General features: G+C 39.8%; 1 protein-coding gene across 1 annotated transcript in view; it reads left to right on the forward strand.

The window, feature by feature from the left end:
* Nucleotides 1–14401, forward strand: part of CNTNAP5 (contactin associated protein family member 5) — a 269482-nt gene that overhangs the window by 190069 nt on the left and 65012 nt on the right. The window contains exon 13 of the mRNA XM_058839980.1: nucleotides 444–644. Within this exon, the coding sequence (XP_058695963.1) occupies nucleotides 444–644 (201 nt within the window). The remainder of the gene's footprint in view (nucleotides 1–443; nucleotides 645–14401) is intronic.

Genomic DNA, 14401 nt, shown 5'->3' on the forward strand with positions numbered 1-14401 from the left:
TGCTTCCATTTGTTATTACAACAGCATGGGCTGTGCTCTCAGGCAGAAGGTGAATGTTACCCCCATGAGCCATATTTCTATGTGTTTTCTCTCAAGGACAAAGCCAGTTGAAAAATATCTAATTTTATACAGATATCTGGTAATAGAAGAAGCTGAAGGTCTCTTGTGCTTCCCAGGAAGCTTGTAGTTTCTCTCTTGCTCAGCAGGCAGTGTAGTGTTTGCTTGAGCTGGTTCAGGGAGAAACATCTTTGTGGGCTACACTGACCTTTAATGAAGACAGACCTATTGGTGATCATCACAAAGTGCCCATTTTGGAGCCTGGGGTCCTGCTGATGCTCTGTCCACCACAGTAAAATGTTACATTTCAGTTGTTTTTTTTTGTTCCCTGCTTGTTGGAAGTGTTTTGCTGTTAACCTCCCATTCAATTGTTCTTCATTTAACAGAAGATAAGATCTGGACTGCAGTGCAGCACAACAGCACAGGGCTGACCAGAGTGCAAGGAGCTGGTCCAGAGAAGCCCTACACCATGTCCTTCAACTACAACAGCAGTGCAGAGCAGCTGGAGGCTGTGATAAACAGTGCTGAGTACTGCGAGCAGGAGGCATCCTACCACTGCAAAAAGTCACGGCTCCTCAACACCCCGAGTAAGTGTCACCATCGCAAATCTTTCCTTCTTAACTCCTACTGATTGTACAGCAGGTACAAGCCACACTGCAGCTGAGGAGAAAAAAAAAAAACAACAAACCAATAAAAAACCCCATATTATTAGTAGCAATATGGAATAGAGTGAAAAATCTTTTACTGTTTGGGGTTCTGCTGTGCAGTGCCTGTGCTCTGGTGTGAGAGGGTCTGAGCTTGTCAGAGGAGTTTTCACTCTGTAAGTTCATGCGTGCCCAGACTGAAAACTCCTATGATGGAAAATGCTACCTAGTGCATTTAGCTGATGGCAAAGAGATGTGTTCATTCATTTACAGTTTTTACCTGTATATTAAACATAGAAAGCATCCAGACTGCTTCAGACTCAAAATGTTATGTAGGGGAGGGATGTAACCTCTCCTGAGTCCCACAACCCTGAATATGATGTTTCATGTTTCATGTTTTGCCCCAGTACAGTTTCTGGGGCAAAACTAACCTTCTCCTTGCAATAGAAGGACTGCATTTTTTCCCCTTGTCTTAACATAACAGAAAAAGAAAGCAGAGGGTCTCATCAGTTTTTCCTGCAGTACCAAATTTCCAGTGGCTACTCAGGATGTTTGTCTTCCAGTCTGTTTTAATGTCAGGATTTTATGTTTGTTTATCTGGAGAGATGAATGACATTAAGGGCAGACTTCTGACTGTCTTCAAAAATCTCCTGTTACTTGTAATGTCTGTATTGTCCTGGTGATTATTTGATTAGCAACTCCTAAATTTGTTTGTAGTTTAGAAAAAAGACCATGGCAAGCCGGAAGGGGAGCTTGCAGTGGGAGTTCCTATTGTCTTTAAAAACACATTGCCTAATGAGATGCGTCAAAACCCTCCCAGTTCCAGCAATGTTACTGTAACACTGTTGTAAACTGAATGTTTATGGATCTGGTAATCAGATGCCTTACAGTCAGTTTAATTTTAAAAGCTGTGAATTTTGTCTTTTGTTATCATCAGATTTACCAGCCAAGAATTGCTTGTATTGCTAATCTTTTTTTAAAGACTGAAATGTTAATATCAGCATCCAGGGTAGAACACAAAAGGAAAACAAAATGTGGGCATAACTGCTCATAAAGAAGTGGAATTAATGTCTTACAAGTACTTTCAGTGTTGCTGGCTTCTGTATCCCACACCACACTCGATGTGGCATAAAGATAATACCCCGCAGAGGCTATTTCCAAAATGTTGTTTTAAGGATGAGTGCCACAATATTAGAGCAGGTTTGCATGTGTTTATTTTTGCACATTTCTGTGAGACACTTGGTCATGTGTATGCAGGAATGTACACTACAAATGGATTTTGAGATACCTCTTGTATGTGGGGCCTCTCTAAAGCTGGGGACACTCCCTAAGAATCAAAACTTTTTGGGGAAGAAAAAAGTAAAGATAATCTTGTGTAAATTGACAGTGTGTAAACTGTGCATCCTCAGGGCTAAAGCTATCCAACAACAGGCAGTCTGGCTAAGAGGGCTCCTGACAGGCAGCTCATCCTCTGCTCGTCCAGGACCAAAGCTGTGGCTGATTCCTCAAGGGAAAGGATGTGGGGATGGTGTCCAGCAGTATGGCTTGTGCTCTTGCAGCTGGTGCAGTGCCACTGTGGTCCTGACAGTTCACCACACAAGAATTGCACAACTCATTTAGTCTTTACTGCAGATTCAGCTGAGAAATAAAAAAAATGAAGTTGCAGTCTAGTGCTGTGCATGTGGCAGACACCATCATTTTTTTCCTCTTTTTTTTTTTCTTCCTTTTGTATACTTTTTAATTACACTTCTGAATTTTCCTTCTTTCATCCTGAGCTTTCTCAGTAGTCTCAGGCTTTAAATCTGGCAAGATGTGAAACATGCTCAAAAATAACATTGCAGTTCTTGAAATGACAAGATAAGGGTAATTTTTTCTAAACTGAGTATTAAGCATTTTTGTAGAAAAGCATTATTTTCCTCAAGCTCCATTAATTGATACTAATTTTGTAGTGAAATGCTATTGTATTGCAGAGGAACCTAGAGACCAAGTAGTGCTGAACACTATAGGTGTCTTGAAGAGTTACAGGATTTAAGGAATTTCCACTCAACTTGAAGATGAGCTACAAGTGCGAGTGGTCTCAGGATATTTTGCTGGACAAAATATTGTTGCAGAAGGTTCTCACCTGTGTTGTTTTTGCCAGATCTGGGGCCAGAGCATCAGAACAAAGATCAAAACTCTTGGGTTTTGTTTCTTCGTTTGACCTAGACTTCTGCATGCCTGAAGCACTGTGTTCCTTCTATGCTGCCAGGGTATCTTAATGGTTAATTGCTGCTAATGAGCAACACTTCAGATCTGACTGTAGAATTCAATATGCAATGCCCATGTAGTAATAACAATACTGCATCCATAGGCCTGCAGGAAATGTTACCTGACCTAATCCAGCTTGCTGAGTGTCTCCATTCATTATTACCTCTGGACTGAGCCCAATGGTGAATGCCTAATGGAAGGGCATCTCCCAGAGGTATATCTAATCCTGACAAAGTTATAAAAATTCCATGTCCTGCAAGAAATCCAATCCATTTCTGAGCTTACTTTTATTCTGGGCTTTGCTCTTTTCTTCCTCCCTCCCACCAAGGAGATGGAACACATTATTAGGATGTTACAGCTGATAGCACCAACACACCAAATCCTTGTCTTCAGGATCTAAATACTGACATGTTTCACAGAGAAGCAATAAAAACATTTCTCTTTCCTTTTGCATCATAGTGCAAAGATGTATGTTGTTGCATAGCAATTTTGGCTTTCACAGCTTTGACATGGGGCAAATGGGACAAGCAAAGCATTCTGGGCTGCCTCAGAGAAAAGCTCAGGGAGGCTTCTGGCTTGCATAAAATTTTTCCAGTTTATATCAAGGAATTTCTCTTTCTTCTTTTGCTACTCCCTCCTGCCCTGAAGACACAGGCACATACTCAGCGGGTATGACTGAGCAGAGTATCCCCATTGAGTTTCTTGGATTTACATCTGCAATGTGTCAGACATGCAATCTGGCAGTTGGCAGAGGAGTTTACTCATCTCCACCTCCTGCTGTCTGGAACAGCCTTATTGGTTCTCCCTGTCATACTACAGCTTAGCTGCAAGCATGTCTTTGAAAGCAAAAGTTAAATTGCCCTGAACTGTAGTTTTGTGCATCTCTGCCATCAGTCAGATTTTCAGGAGGTTTGTGAACACCACAGATCATGTCTGTTCATCAAGGCATAGCTGGCTTTCTTGAGAAGGTGGCAAAGGAAACTTGTATGACCAGAAATCACAAGTCTCCTGTGATTTTCCCAGGCCTGTTGAAGAAATAACCACATAACCAGATAATACATAACCACATAATCACTTAATCAAATAATAACTCACATAACCAGAGCAAATCTGACAGTTGGCATTAATTAGGAAAGTAATCCACACTCTTAGGAAAAGATTGCAGACTTATCCTTACAAGTAGAGGCCAAGTCAAGCTAGCAGGAGAGGAGTGGGTTGGGCAGGAAGGCTGAGCTACTTCTAAATGTCTCTGTATTCTGAGAATATGAAAAGAAATTTAGCCCCCCAGGGCTTTGATTTCCTTTCTTCATGGAGCACCACAGGCAATACCTAAGGAGAGAACACGTGTACAAGGAGAGGTCCCTATGTGCAGATGCATGTTTAATTAAACTGTTAACATACAAGATGTTTGAAAACATTAACTGAACGAACCCCCAGCTCTTGACTGAATTTTCTCAGTTTTCTAGAAGCGGTGGGTGGACTCAAATGCTTTTCACTTGGGAAGCTTCCTCACATCCACCTTATCAGGGACTTAGCACAGTGACGGCTATATCAGTGGCAGCATAGCTTGCTTTACAATACTTGGCTGACAGTCTGTCAAGTTCATAGCACATTTGTGTAGGCAGGGACTGGGAAAAGATCAGTCCAAGAGCAAAATCAAAGAAATAGGAATGTCTGTAGGTGGTCGGTTTTCCCTGACTTCTTCCTTATTTTTCTCTTTCCAGGAGAACTCCTACACCATGTCACCTTAAGCTTTGATTTCAAACATTGTTCCTAAACTACATCCATCCTAAACTACACACCTCTTCCCTGAACTTATGTTCTGTCAAGTCACACTATCATATGACTTGCACCCAGGTTTCCACCTCCTCTCCTCCCCTCTGGCTCCCCGCTAGTCCCAAATCTCAGTGCCATGCTGCACCGGGTGCTGTCCCACAGTCTGTGACCCCTTATGCCAGGCAGCTGGTTGCCCTCACTGGTGAACCACTGCATTTGCATTTTATAACTCTCTGTTGGAGGGAAAGATGTAGTGCTGCCTCACAGCAGGGAGCATATTATAATTTCTTCATTTAGACTTAATTCCATAGCTGAGACAGGTCAACTTTTTTTTTATTATTTTTCTGTATCTATGCCCTGTATGTTGCTAGAGCTTTGTGCAGGCTCCCTCCTTAGCTCCACATGAGGCCAGTGATGTGAGGGCATAAGGTGCTAAGAAATCACCTTCAGGGTTCTTCCTTCAGTAGTGGCTGCTGGAGAGATGCAGCTTAAGGTGAGTACACAAGTTGATGTCTTTAGCACGTCCCTCAATGATGGGATGTCCCCATCACCCACAGTTGCTCAAATAAGGGCATTAGGGTTTATGCTATTGCAAATCCCTTTTAGTGTCCACTATGGATCTGTTGTTCATAAACTTGTCTAATCACTTTTTGAACTTTATTAGGCTGCCTGCCCTGAGGCCTCCTAGGAAAACAAGTTCCAGGAGTTCCCACTTGCTGTTTTACAGAACTACATTTTTCTAATACTTTTTAACTACTGTTTTGCTCAGTGCAGTGAGTTCTTGTATTACAGGATGCAGTGGAACACAGTTTTGTGCTCATCCAGAGCTTTTATAGTGCTTTTAGTTACTCATCTAGGACTTTCACTAGCTCTAGTATTTTTTCACCTGAAGTGCATATAATTTTTTGAGGTTTGGTTTGACCAGGGTTTCACCGCTTTAGAGTAAATCTTTTTGAAGAAAGGAGTCTGAAGCCTGGGTGTTGATGGAGTATTTTGCATAGATGTATCAAAAGGTGGTATAAAATGACCCATAACAAGCAGTCATTTGCCAATGAGGTTTTCCTCACTAGTATTTTATTCCTTTTAAATATAATTTCCAGTTTATCATTCTAGTACTTTCAATTGTTAATGCACTACCAGGGCACTATTTGTTCTTGTACAAAATAACTTTAAATTGTTACTGCTTTACCAGGAGACTATTTTTCATTGCACAAAATAACATAGAACAGGGCAGCCTGCCCTCAAAAAGTGGCTCATGTTGAAGGAATGGTGGCTAGGTGGCAGGTGTGGATTGTGTGCTGTGATTATTCTTGGGTAATTAGGATCCCTTTTTTGAGAATGATTGACTTGCCATCTGTGTTTCCATCACCATACCTTGTCTCTCCCCCCAGAGTGGCAGTGACAGCTTCTCACAAGCACAACTTCAGACAACTTGTGTTATATTTGGAGACTTTGGAACAGAGTTCACCATAGTAATGCAGTATACCCCCTTTATTTGTGGGCAGAGATTTAGAGGCCATTTTTAAAGATACAATGTTGGTTTATGTGTGCAGCTGATTAAAATGCAGGGAGTCTAAGCAGAATACACAGCCTGTGGCGTGGCAGAGGTAACTTGGCATGGAGCCTGCACACACCTGTGGGTAGTGGAAATACCATGACTCCAGTTTCTGACCCTTTTCTCCTCTTGCCCTATAGTATCCTCTGTGGCTGGCAGGGAGGTACAGTGTGCTGGAGCTGGCAAGCAAGGAATGGCAGCTACTTGCTGCCATTACTTCTCATCCAGTCTTCTTGTGTTTCTCTGAGACTGAAATGCAGCCAAGAGGCAAAATGATGGGAAAAACACGGGAATAAGTCCTTGCTCAGCCATACACTGTATGGTTTCTAACACAGTGGAAGGAAAGCATATTCACTCCTTGAAACCCACTGCAGGAGAGAGCAGGCTTATAATGGTACCTGATATCATTCTGCAGTGACACCAGCAGGGCAGGACTCTCCTGGATGGCTCCAGTGAGCACTGGAGCACCATTATCTGTGTTTGCTGTAGACACGATGTGTCAGGGGAATTTTAAAAAACACTTCCTGAAGTGAGGACTGATGGAGTAGTTGGGAGAGAGCTGTGGTTAACTCCTGTTTGCTTCTATCAAATACATCCTTCATATTTCTGCTGTCACTGAATATTTCTGTTGCTTTTTTTGTGTGTTTGTTTTGTTTTTTTCCTTTCCTTGAATGAATTAATTTTTGTGAGTCTAAGGAGAAATTTTGGAATTATACTCATTTTATTTTATTTTATCAAATTTCATTTCATTTGAGACATTTTACAATTTACATAGAGAATGTATTTGCACTCTAAGATAAATAGATCTACTGTGTTCTACTGACATGGAAACTATCTTTTCCAGTGTACAGGAAGCTTGACCAGGGACATTAATGAAGGTAAATAGGACAGGTAAATGAAATGTAAATCTAGACAACAGATTTTGGACCACGATTCTGGAATTCATTGCATACACTATTATTGGTGGTTCTGTGAGGAAGTCAGTGCTGTGAACTGATGCTTCAAGATGTTTACTTGACCACTACAATCTGCTGGTTTGGGAATTTTGATCCCAAAGAAATTCTGGTTTGGAGTAAAATCAATGATATCTTTTGTTCAACCTGTGAAACCTGTGGGATTGTGTAAATGCTCATAACTCAGTAATGCCAAAACACTGAGTTCAGGGAATTCTGCAGTCCAAATAAGAGTTTGGAAATGGATAGTTTTATGAGGCACACATGTGACAGAACCAAACACGTCTTAAACACCTCTGGCTTGAGAGACCCAGTTGTATAAACAATTCACACACACAGTTTGAAGAAGGGAAGGACAAATTTCTTTCAAGCTATTCCAGCCAACATTCCCTTAATCATGAGCAGTTATAGTCACTTTTTATTTTTTGTTTTAATTTTCAGGACTCCGCATATTGTTAACCATAAATAAATAATGGTGATTAGAAACAAACAGCTAAACTATGGTTTGTTATATTAGTGGGTCATTAGCTATGACAGCAACCTGTCCTGCATTCAAGGAAGGAAGCAGGACTGCTGCCTGAGCAGAAAAGTGTGCCTTCTCCCTCATTAGAGCCACAGCAGGGAGTGTGTTCTCATCACACTTCCATTTGTCTGCTTCTTTCAGCTGTCCTACTTTAAACATCTTGGGCTCCATTAGACTCAGATTGTCTTACTGACATTAAACTAATTTGTCTGTCAAATTTAGGCCAGTGCAGAGAGTGATGTTTTCTGATCTTGCAGAGCAGGAGATATAAATCATAGCACTGGAAAAGTTCTCATCTAACCTCTTCTACCAACATGCCACATGAGTGGCAATAGTAAATGGCAATAGTATTTTCATTATTTTTGAGGCTAAAAAAGCATTTGTGGCTGTAGTCTCTTAGTTTCATGTTCGGTTTGGATTCATTTGACTCCTGTTTTAGACTTGGGGAAGAAAGTAGGTGCATAGCAAGGCACTTGCAGAAAATCAGATAGGATGGAATCCCTATGCTTAGATTTTGTTTGAATTGGTTTGACCTGTCCAGGAAAACAGGGGTGTTAGGCTATACCCAAAAGATCAGTAGCATAACTTAATCATATAAGTAATTAGGAGAAAAGAAAATTAAACTCTATGGTAAAAAAAAGACAGGTTTTTGCTCTGAATAATTAGGTTAGTAGGTAGAGCTCAGATTTATTGCTTGTAAATCTGAAGTCCAGGATTGCAGTTTGAAGGTAGCCTGTGGAAAATTTATTTTATGTTTGAAAGTGTGAACACAGAGACAGGAGCAAGGAATCCATGAGAATCAGCTGAAAGCGGCATTTTCACATTACTTGGTGTTCAGACAATGGAACAAAAATTTTCCCTAAGCAAAACACTAAACTACTCTTATATGAGCTATCTATTGTTAAGTGGGGCATAAAAGTAGCTCTTCTAAGTGTCTCTTACTTCCTTTTCTAAAAAGAACACCCCAAAATGTAGAGGATAACCAAGCATACTTTGAGAAAATGTCTCCAGACACTGGGGGAAAAAGTTGTGTACTTCTTCCACTCACAAGAAGCACCTAAAAGCAATTTTGAATTGTTCCCCCCAACCTGGGATGATCTGAAGAGGAGCAGATCTGGCTGAGACTTGATGAGTAGCTAGAAAGATGTGGTGACCTGAACGAAAATAACCCTTTTAAAACCTCCTTTAGAGAAGCTTTTTTGTTATGTGCTTGCCCCAAAAGTTTGAGAACAAAAATGAAAAAAAACTTTTGAGCCTGAATCTTTTCCAAGTCCTTTTGACAAGAGAAAGACTCATGCATTCCCACTTGAGTTGTCCAGGACTCAAAACAACATTAAGAGCCTTCTTCTTTTACTCCCAAGAGCAGAAGCCCCAGAAGAAAAGTCTTTTGGCTTTTTGTTCTTGTATTGTTGTGGTTTTTTTAAACATTAATATTTAAAAAGGTTAACCAATTAATCTCTGCAGTTCTCTTCTGAAGGTAGCTTTCTTGTTTAGTAGAGAAGAAAACTGAGGCGTCAGACTGCAACTAACACCAGTTAAGCCTGAAATTGGAACAGGCCATTAGATCAATTTAAATGTACCCCTCTAAAACAAATGGCCAGGTTCTTGTAGCCACAAAAAAAGAACCATACAAGTGTTTCCTCTCAGCTGAACACCTCTGATGTCTTTCACTCCAAGTGTGAGCTTTCTGTAGGTACCTCTTGTGCCTTGCCCTTATGCTACTAGAGGAAGAATGAACATGTTCCTTAGAGGTGCATTGGCTTTTGTGTCACCACAGTTAATGGTGATTTAGCAGGAAGATGTGATCCTGTGAATTTTTATGGACCTAACAAACTGCCAGTCAGGTAATGGTAATATATTCAGGTGGGTTATAATGGGGTTTTTGGTGTATCCTGCCAGATAAGGGGAGAAAGCTGTGTTTTTGCACTGTAACCGGTGGAGTAATAAATGTTGCTATTTCCCCTTTGGTTTTATGGTTTAGTGTTGTTTCTGTATGGATTTTTTTATACACACAGAGGAATGAAAATATATTGCAACCTTCACTTAGGCTGAGTACTAGGAGGATCTCTCCTAGTAGTAGTGCCTGTTTTCTGCTTAGGCAGTATGTGGAACCTGTAGGAATGTATTTCTCAGTCAAATGTTCTTGAAATTGACTAGTGGGTTCCTGAGTTACTCGAACAGTTGACACAGGTGTGCACAAAAATTCTTGTAGAGTGTTTCAATATATCTCATTTCTCTAGAAATCCAGGTTGTGATTAATACATAAAGCCTGCTAGAATCAATAGAGACCTACTCCATGGGTCCTAGTGTTAGAAGGAAATCTTATTTTGGGCTAACACGAGATGCAGATCTACATATTTTCTCACCATGCCAGATACAGAAATGTCTGTCTCCTTCCAGGACAGGAACAAAAGCTCAAACCAAACATTAATCCTAAACTCAAAGGAACTTCATCACTATCCACTGATTTTTCATAGATCTTTGGAGCATTTCTGTCGTGCTAGATTCAGTCCTGTCTTCGTGTGCTGACTTTTTGTTCATCCATGATGCTTAGTTGCATGTCCCCCTTTCCTTAAATCTTCTATTTCCCCAAAAAGTTTAAAGTGACATGTCTAATTTATAACATGTAGTGATTTCAGTATATTAACACTAATAGCACATGAAAAGTGCTCCCAGTAGTTTAGACTGCAATCAGCTTTGTTCAGGCTGTCTCATTCAATGTGATCAAAATGTTCATAGTAACATTTGTTGGTGGGAAGGAAAAGATAACAGTTCCTGGCTGTTCTTTTTCTCAGTTCTGTGTTACTGAACCTAGTTCAGGTCTGACGGGTTTGTTTTACTGATGACTCCAAGCCTATGATGAGCTGTTTTAAAAAAATGACCAGAGAGCTGAAAAGTGGTTCTGAAAAAAGAGTAACATCAATTTTATGATATGCTGGTTTTAAATACTAACTTTTCCTTCATCTGATGGTTCAAATTGTCAGTAGAGTATATAAAGTTATGTATTCATACAGATAGAGTTCTCTCTTTTTGGGAAAGTATGGGTTTTTATATTTATGTAGATATGTGTAAATCTTTCCTCCTTTTAAGGATGAGGAAAAAGAAGAGAGGAATTCAGCTGTAAGTCATTTTTTGGGCCACATGGATATTGTCAGGCTTGGTACAAGACAAAGTAGTGTTGGTTACTCTTTTCTCCTTTGAGCTAAAGGCTTTCTGTACATTAGCACTTGTTTGCCTCCCATTTGTCACTGTGATTTCAAAGTCACATATTTTATCCAGAAACTTGGGGTGTGGCAGAAGTTTAGGTGCTGTTTCTCAGAGAGAAATCTGTATGACTGAATGCTAAGGCGACAGCAGAGGATGGGATTCTAGGACAAGTTGTCTTCTAAAGTAGGCTGTATATCAGCTTCCTTTGGCTTTTTCTCTGGCAGTGCAAAGTCAGTTTGATCCATTTGTTTTGCCACTCTAATATCTGCCATCGAACAGGGAAAGGTTCTCCTGCAGTGAGCATTTTTTTAGGTCCTGCTTTGGGGTCCTGTTTCCCAGAGCCTCCGTGTTCAAAGCGCTGGCAGCTTTCTAGGTCACTTCCTTCTCAGTGCACACTTATGTTCTGGATTCAGACAAAGAGATCGTGTTGCAGTTTGTTTACTACCTGTGTGGGACATTCTAGCACCACTAGCCAATCTGCAGAACATTAGAAGTATCTACTTAATAGAGTCAGAATTTTACTGAGTGAATAATTACATCCTGTTAGTGCTGAAGTAATCACCTTAGATACAAGCAATGCCTCCAGAGGGAGGTATGTTCTTTCCAAAATGCCACCCCGGGCAGTTCATTTTACTTCCATACAAAGCTCCAGAATCTGCCTGACCATATTGTACTACAGGTTGTCGTGTTTTCAGAGGATGAAATTTATGTTCCATGAAATATGCCATTGCCAAAATTAATAGGTAAATGAACAAAGTGAAACAGACCATTAGAACAATTGTAATATCACAGTTGCTGGGTTGTGGCACAAAAGCAGAAACTAATGGGTAAACATAACCATATTATAGCGGCAGGAGCCATCAATGTGCACAACTGTGGTTACACAATGGAAGGCACTCGACCGATGTGAAATATGATCTAGCAGTCAGGCCAGATGCAGGTAATCTTGCTTGGAGCAACACTTCCCTTGGCTGGTTTGTTTTAGCTGATGGAAAATTATAAATATGACCTATTTCACTCCTGTTCTACCGGAATTTCAGTTTTACTTTGATAATTTTCATAATTCTTCTTTATTTATATCATTCTGCATGACACTGAGATTTTTGTTTTTGCAGAAATTTTCCAAGGCATGAACAATTGTTCCTGAATATTCATGAAAATAGGAATTCAGCCAATGACCTTCAGAGTAAATGTTCAGTCTAGCACCTTGAAATCTTTGATGCCCTTGCCTTTATTTCTGCTCTAAAGCAATGCTTCATAATTTTAAATGAACACTCAAACAATATCTAATCAGGATAAACAATTCATAGACTGAACTGTGTTTATATAACATGATTAAAAAGCTTTGAATAGCTAACATAATCATAATATTCTATTAATAGACAGCTTGAGAGAAACTACAGTAACGAATGATTCAACTAAAAAAATTGCAAAGCTCAAAGATATGCAGGATCAGATCCATTGGATTCAGTATATTTATACTGATTTAAGCAAGTAAAATGGTGGATTAACTCCTTAGTTTTTAGGTCTTTCATTCAATTCTACTTTAATATAAAACAAACTAAAAAACAGAAACAGTTTAAAAGTTAAGATATTTAGAGGAGATAAGAAGTTAATCCATAGCTTGTTAATGCAGTATTTACAACCAGCATCTAAACACTTCAGCACTGATAGACTGAAAAAGCCAACACTGTTCTTACAGAGATGTATCCTCCAATACTGAAGTAGAGAGGGGTGGAGAGGCATCTTTAATCCTGGTTACTGGAGTGGTGCAATATAAATTAGAATACTATCTCTGGCCATTTGCTGGAGCCAGGAGTGGGATTGATGCAGGAGCTCCTCCAGATCGCTGTGCCACTCAAGAGTTTACTCATGCAGGAGGACTTTGTCAGTGACTGACTAAAATAGATTCAGAACGCCTTTATTCTGCTAAAGTGGTTTAAAGTAGTTGGAGCACAGAAGAGAGCTGGGTGCTCAACTGTTCAGCTTTCTCTCTCAGAGATTTCACTCCATGCATATGCAAAAAATAATCAGTTACTTTGGTCTTCACCGAGCAAGGTCTTTCAAGGGAATATAGCAGGGAATTAGGTCCTAATAATGGTCTGTTACAGAGAAGGCTGCAGTGGTTCAGAGCCAGCCTGAGCTACAGCCAGCATTGCTGATTGCATCCTTGCATGACAGACCAACCAGGGGTTTTTCTACACAGCAAAAGAAAACTGTGGAAGTGTTATATATGTGTCATACATGTGATTTAGCATATGTTCCATCACCACACAAGTGTTTCCACTGAACAGTGCATGAATTTACATAGCTTTTACCACCTGGTGCATTAGTTGTACTTGTGTTTTGACCTTACACTAGTTCTTACTGAATAGATACCCTTTGCTGCTTTCACCCATGGAAAACACAAAGCCAACTGAGGTTTAAAATGCACAAGTAAATCTTGAAATTAGAGTCCTCATAGTCTTGCTTCCATTTATCAAGAGAATGCTGTCTTACTGTTACACCATGCTACTCAAATGTGAGATATTGCTATGATGAGTGTAACCTATGAAAAAAAAAAGTGAAAACTTGAATACGCTAAATGCAGAATTAGGTGACTAGTTGAGTGATAATATATTGCCTAACCTAATGAAAAGACATTACCTTTGAATAATGGACCACATCGTAGATTAAATTATCCCAAGGCAAGGTAGTAGGTGCTTCATGCAGACAAGGTCAATTACCTTATCCGGAAGAGCCTGTTTGAAGTGTATTATGAATAATTCACAGACATAGAAATTAGCTTTGAAAAAGTGTCCCAGCTATAATGTGGTGAAAGCATTCAATTTCGTTTTTAATGTATTTAAGATAACACCCAAAGGACAATTATGGCTGCTTAACTGTAAGACTGCTTAAATGACAAGGAATGACAATTGTGTGGTCAAATTCACATTAATGCATTATGCAAAGGGAGGCATCTCCACCATGGTGCGATGCTGTCAGGACACAAGTAACAGATTTCAAACCTCATACTGCATTTCTAAATGCTGAATGAAATTTGATCAAAGACTGATTCATTTATTAGCTTTTCTCAATGGAGAAAATGCAGTTGTTGCTGTACTATCTTGGTATACTCTTGTTCAGGCCTTTTATTTCTTTGACTTTCTGATATGGAAACGAAAGTTCAGAGTGATTAAATTACTTGTGTGATTTTGGAGAGTGTGACAAATGCAAGGGTAGAACCAGAACATTTAATTTTCTATCGTTACTCAGAAGACCAGTCTTCTGCTATAAGCACTAAATAACTGTTTCCAAGTCAGTATTGTTCCAATCTAGAACTATTTAGCATTAGAATTAAAATTATGGCAGTAGCCATGGTAGCAGAATGCATACTCATTTGACATATGGTGACCTTAGGTGTGAATTAGAAATGCAATAAACCTCTAAGTCTGGGGAC

The sequence above is a fragment of the Poecile atricapillus genome, chromosome 5, assembly GCF_030490865.1.
Source record: "Poecile atricapillus isolate bPoeAtr1 chromosome 5, bPoeAtr1.hap1, whole genome shotgun sequence".
NCBI lineage: Eukaryota > Metazoa > Chordata > Aves > Passeriformes > Paridae > Poecile > Poecile atricapillus.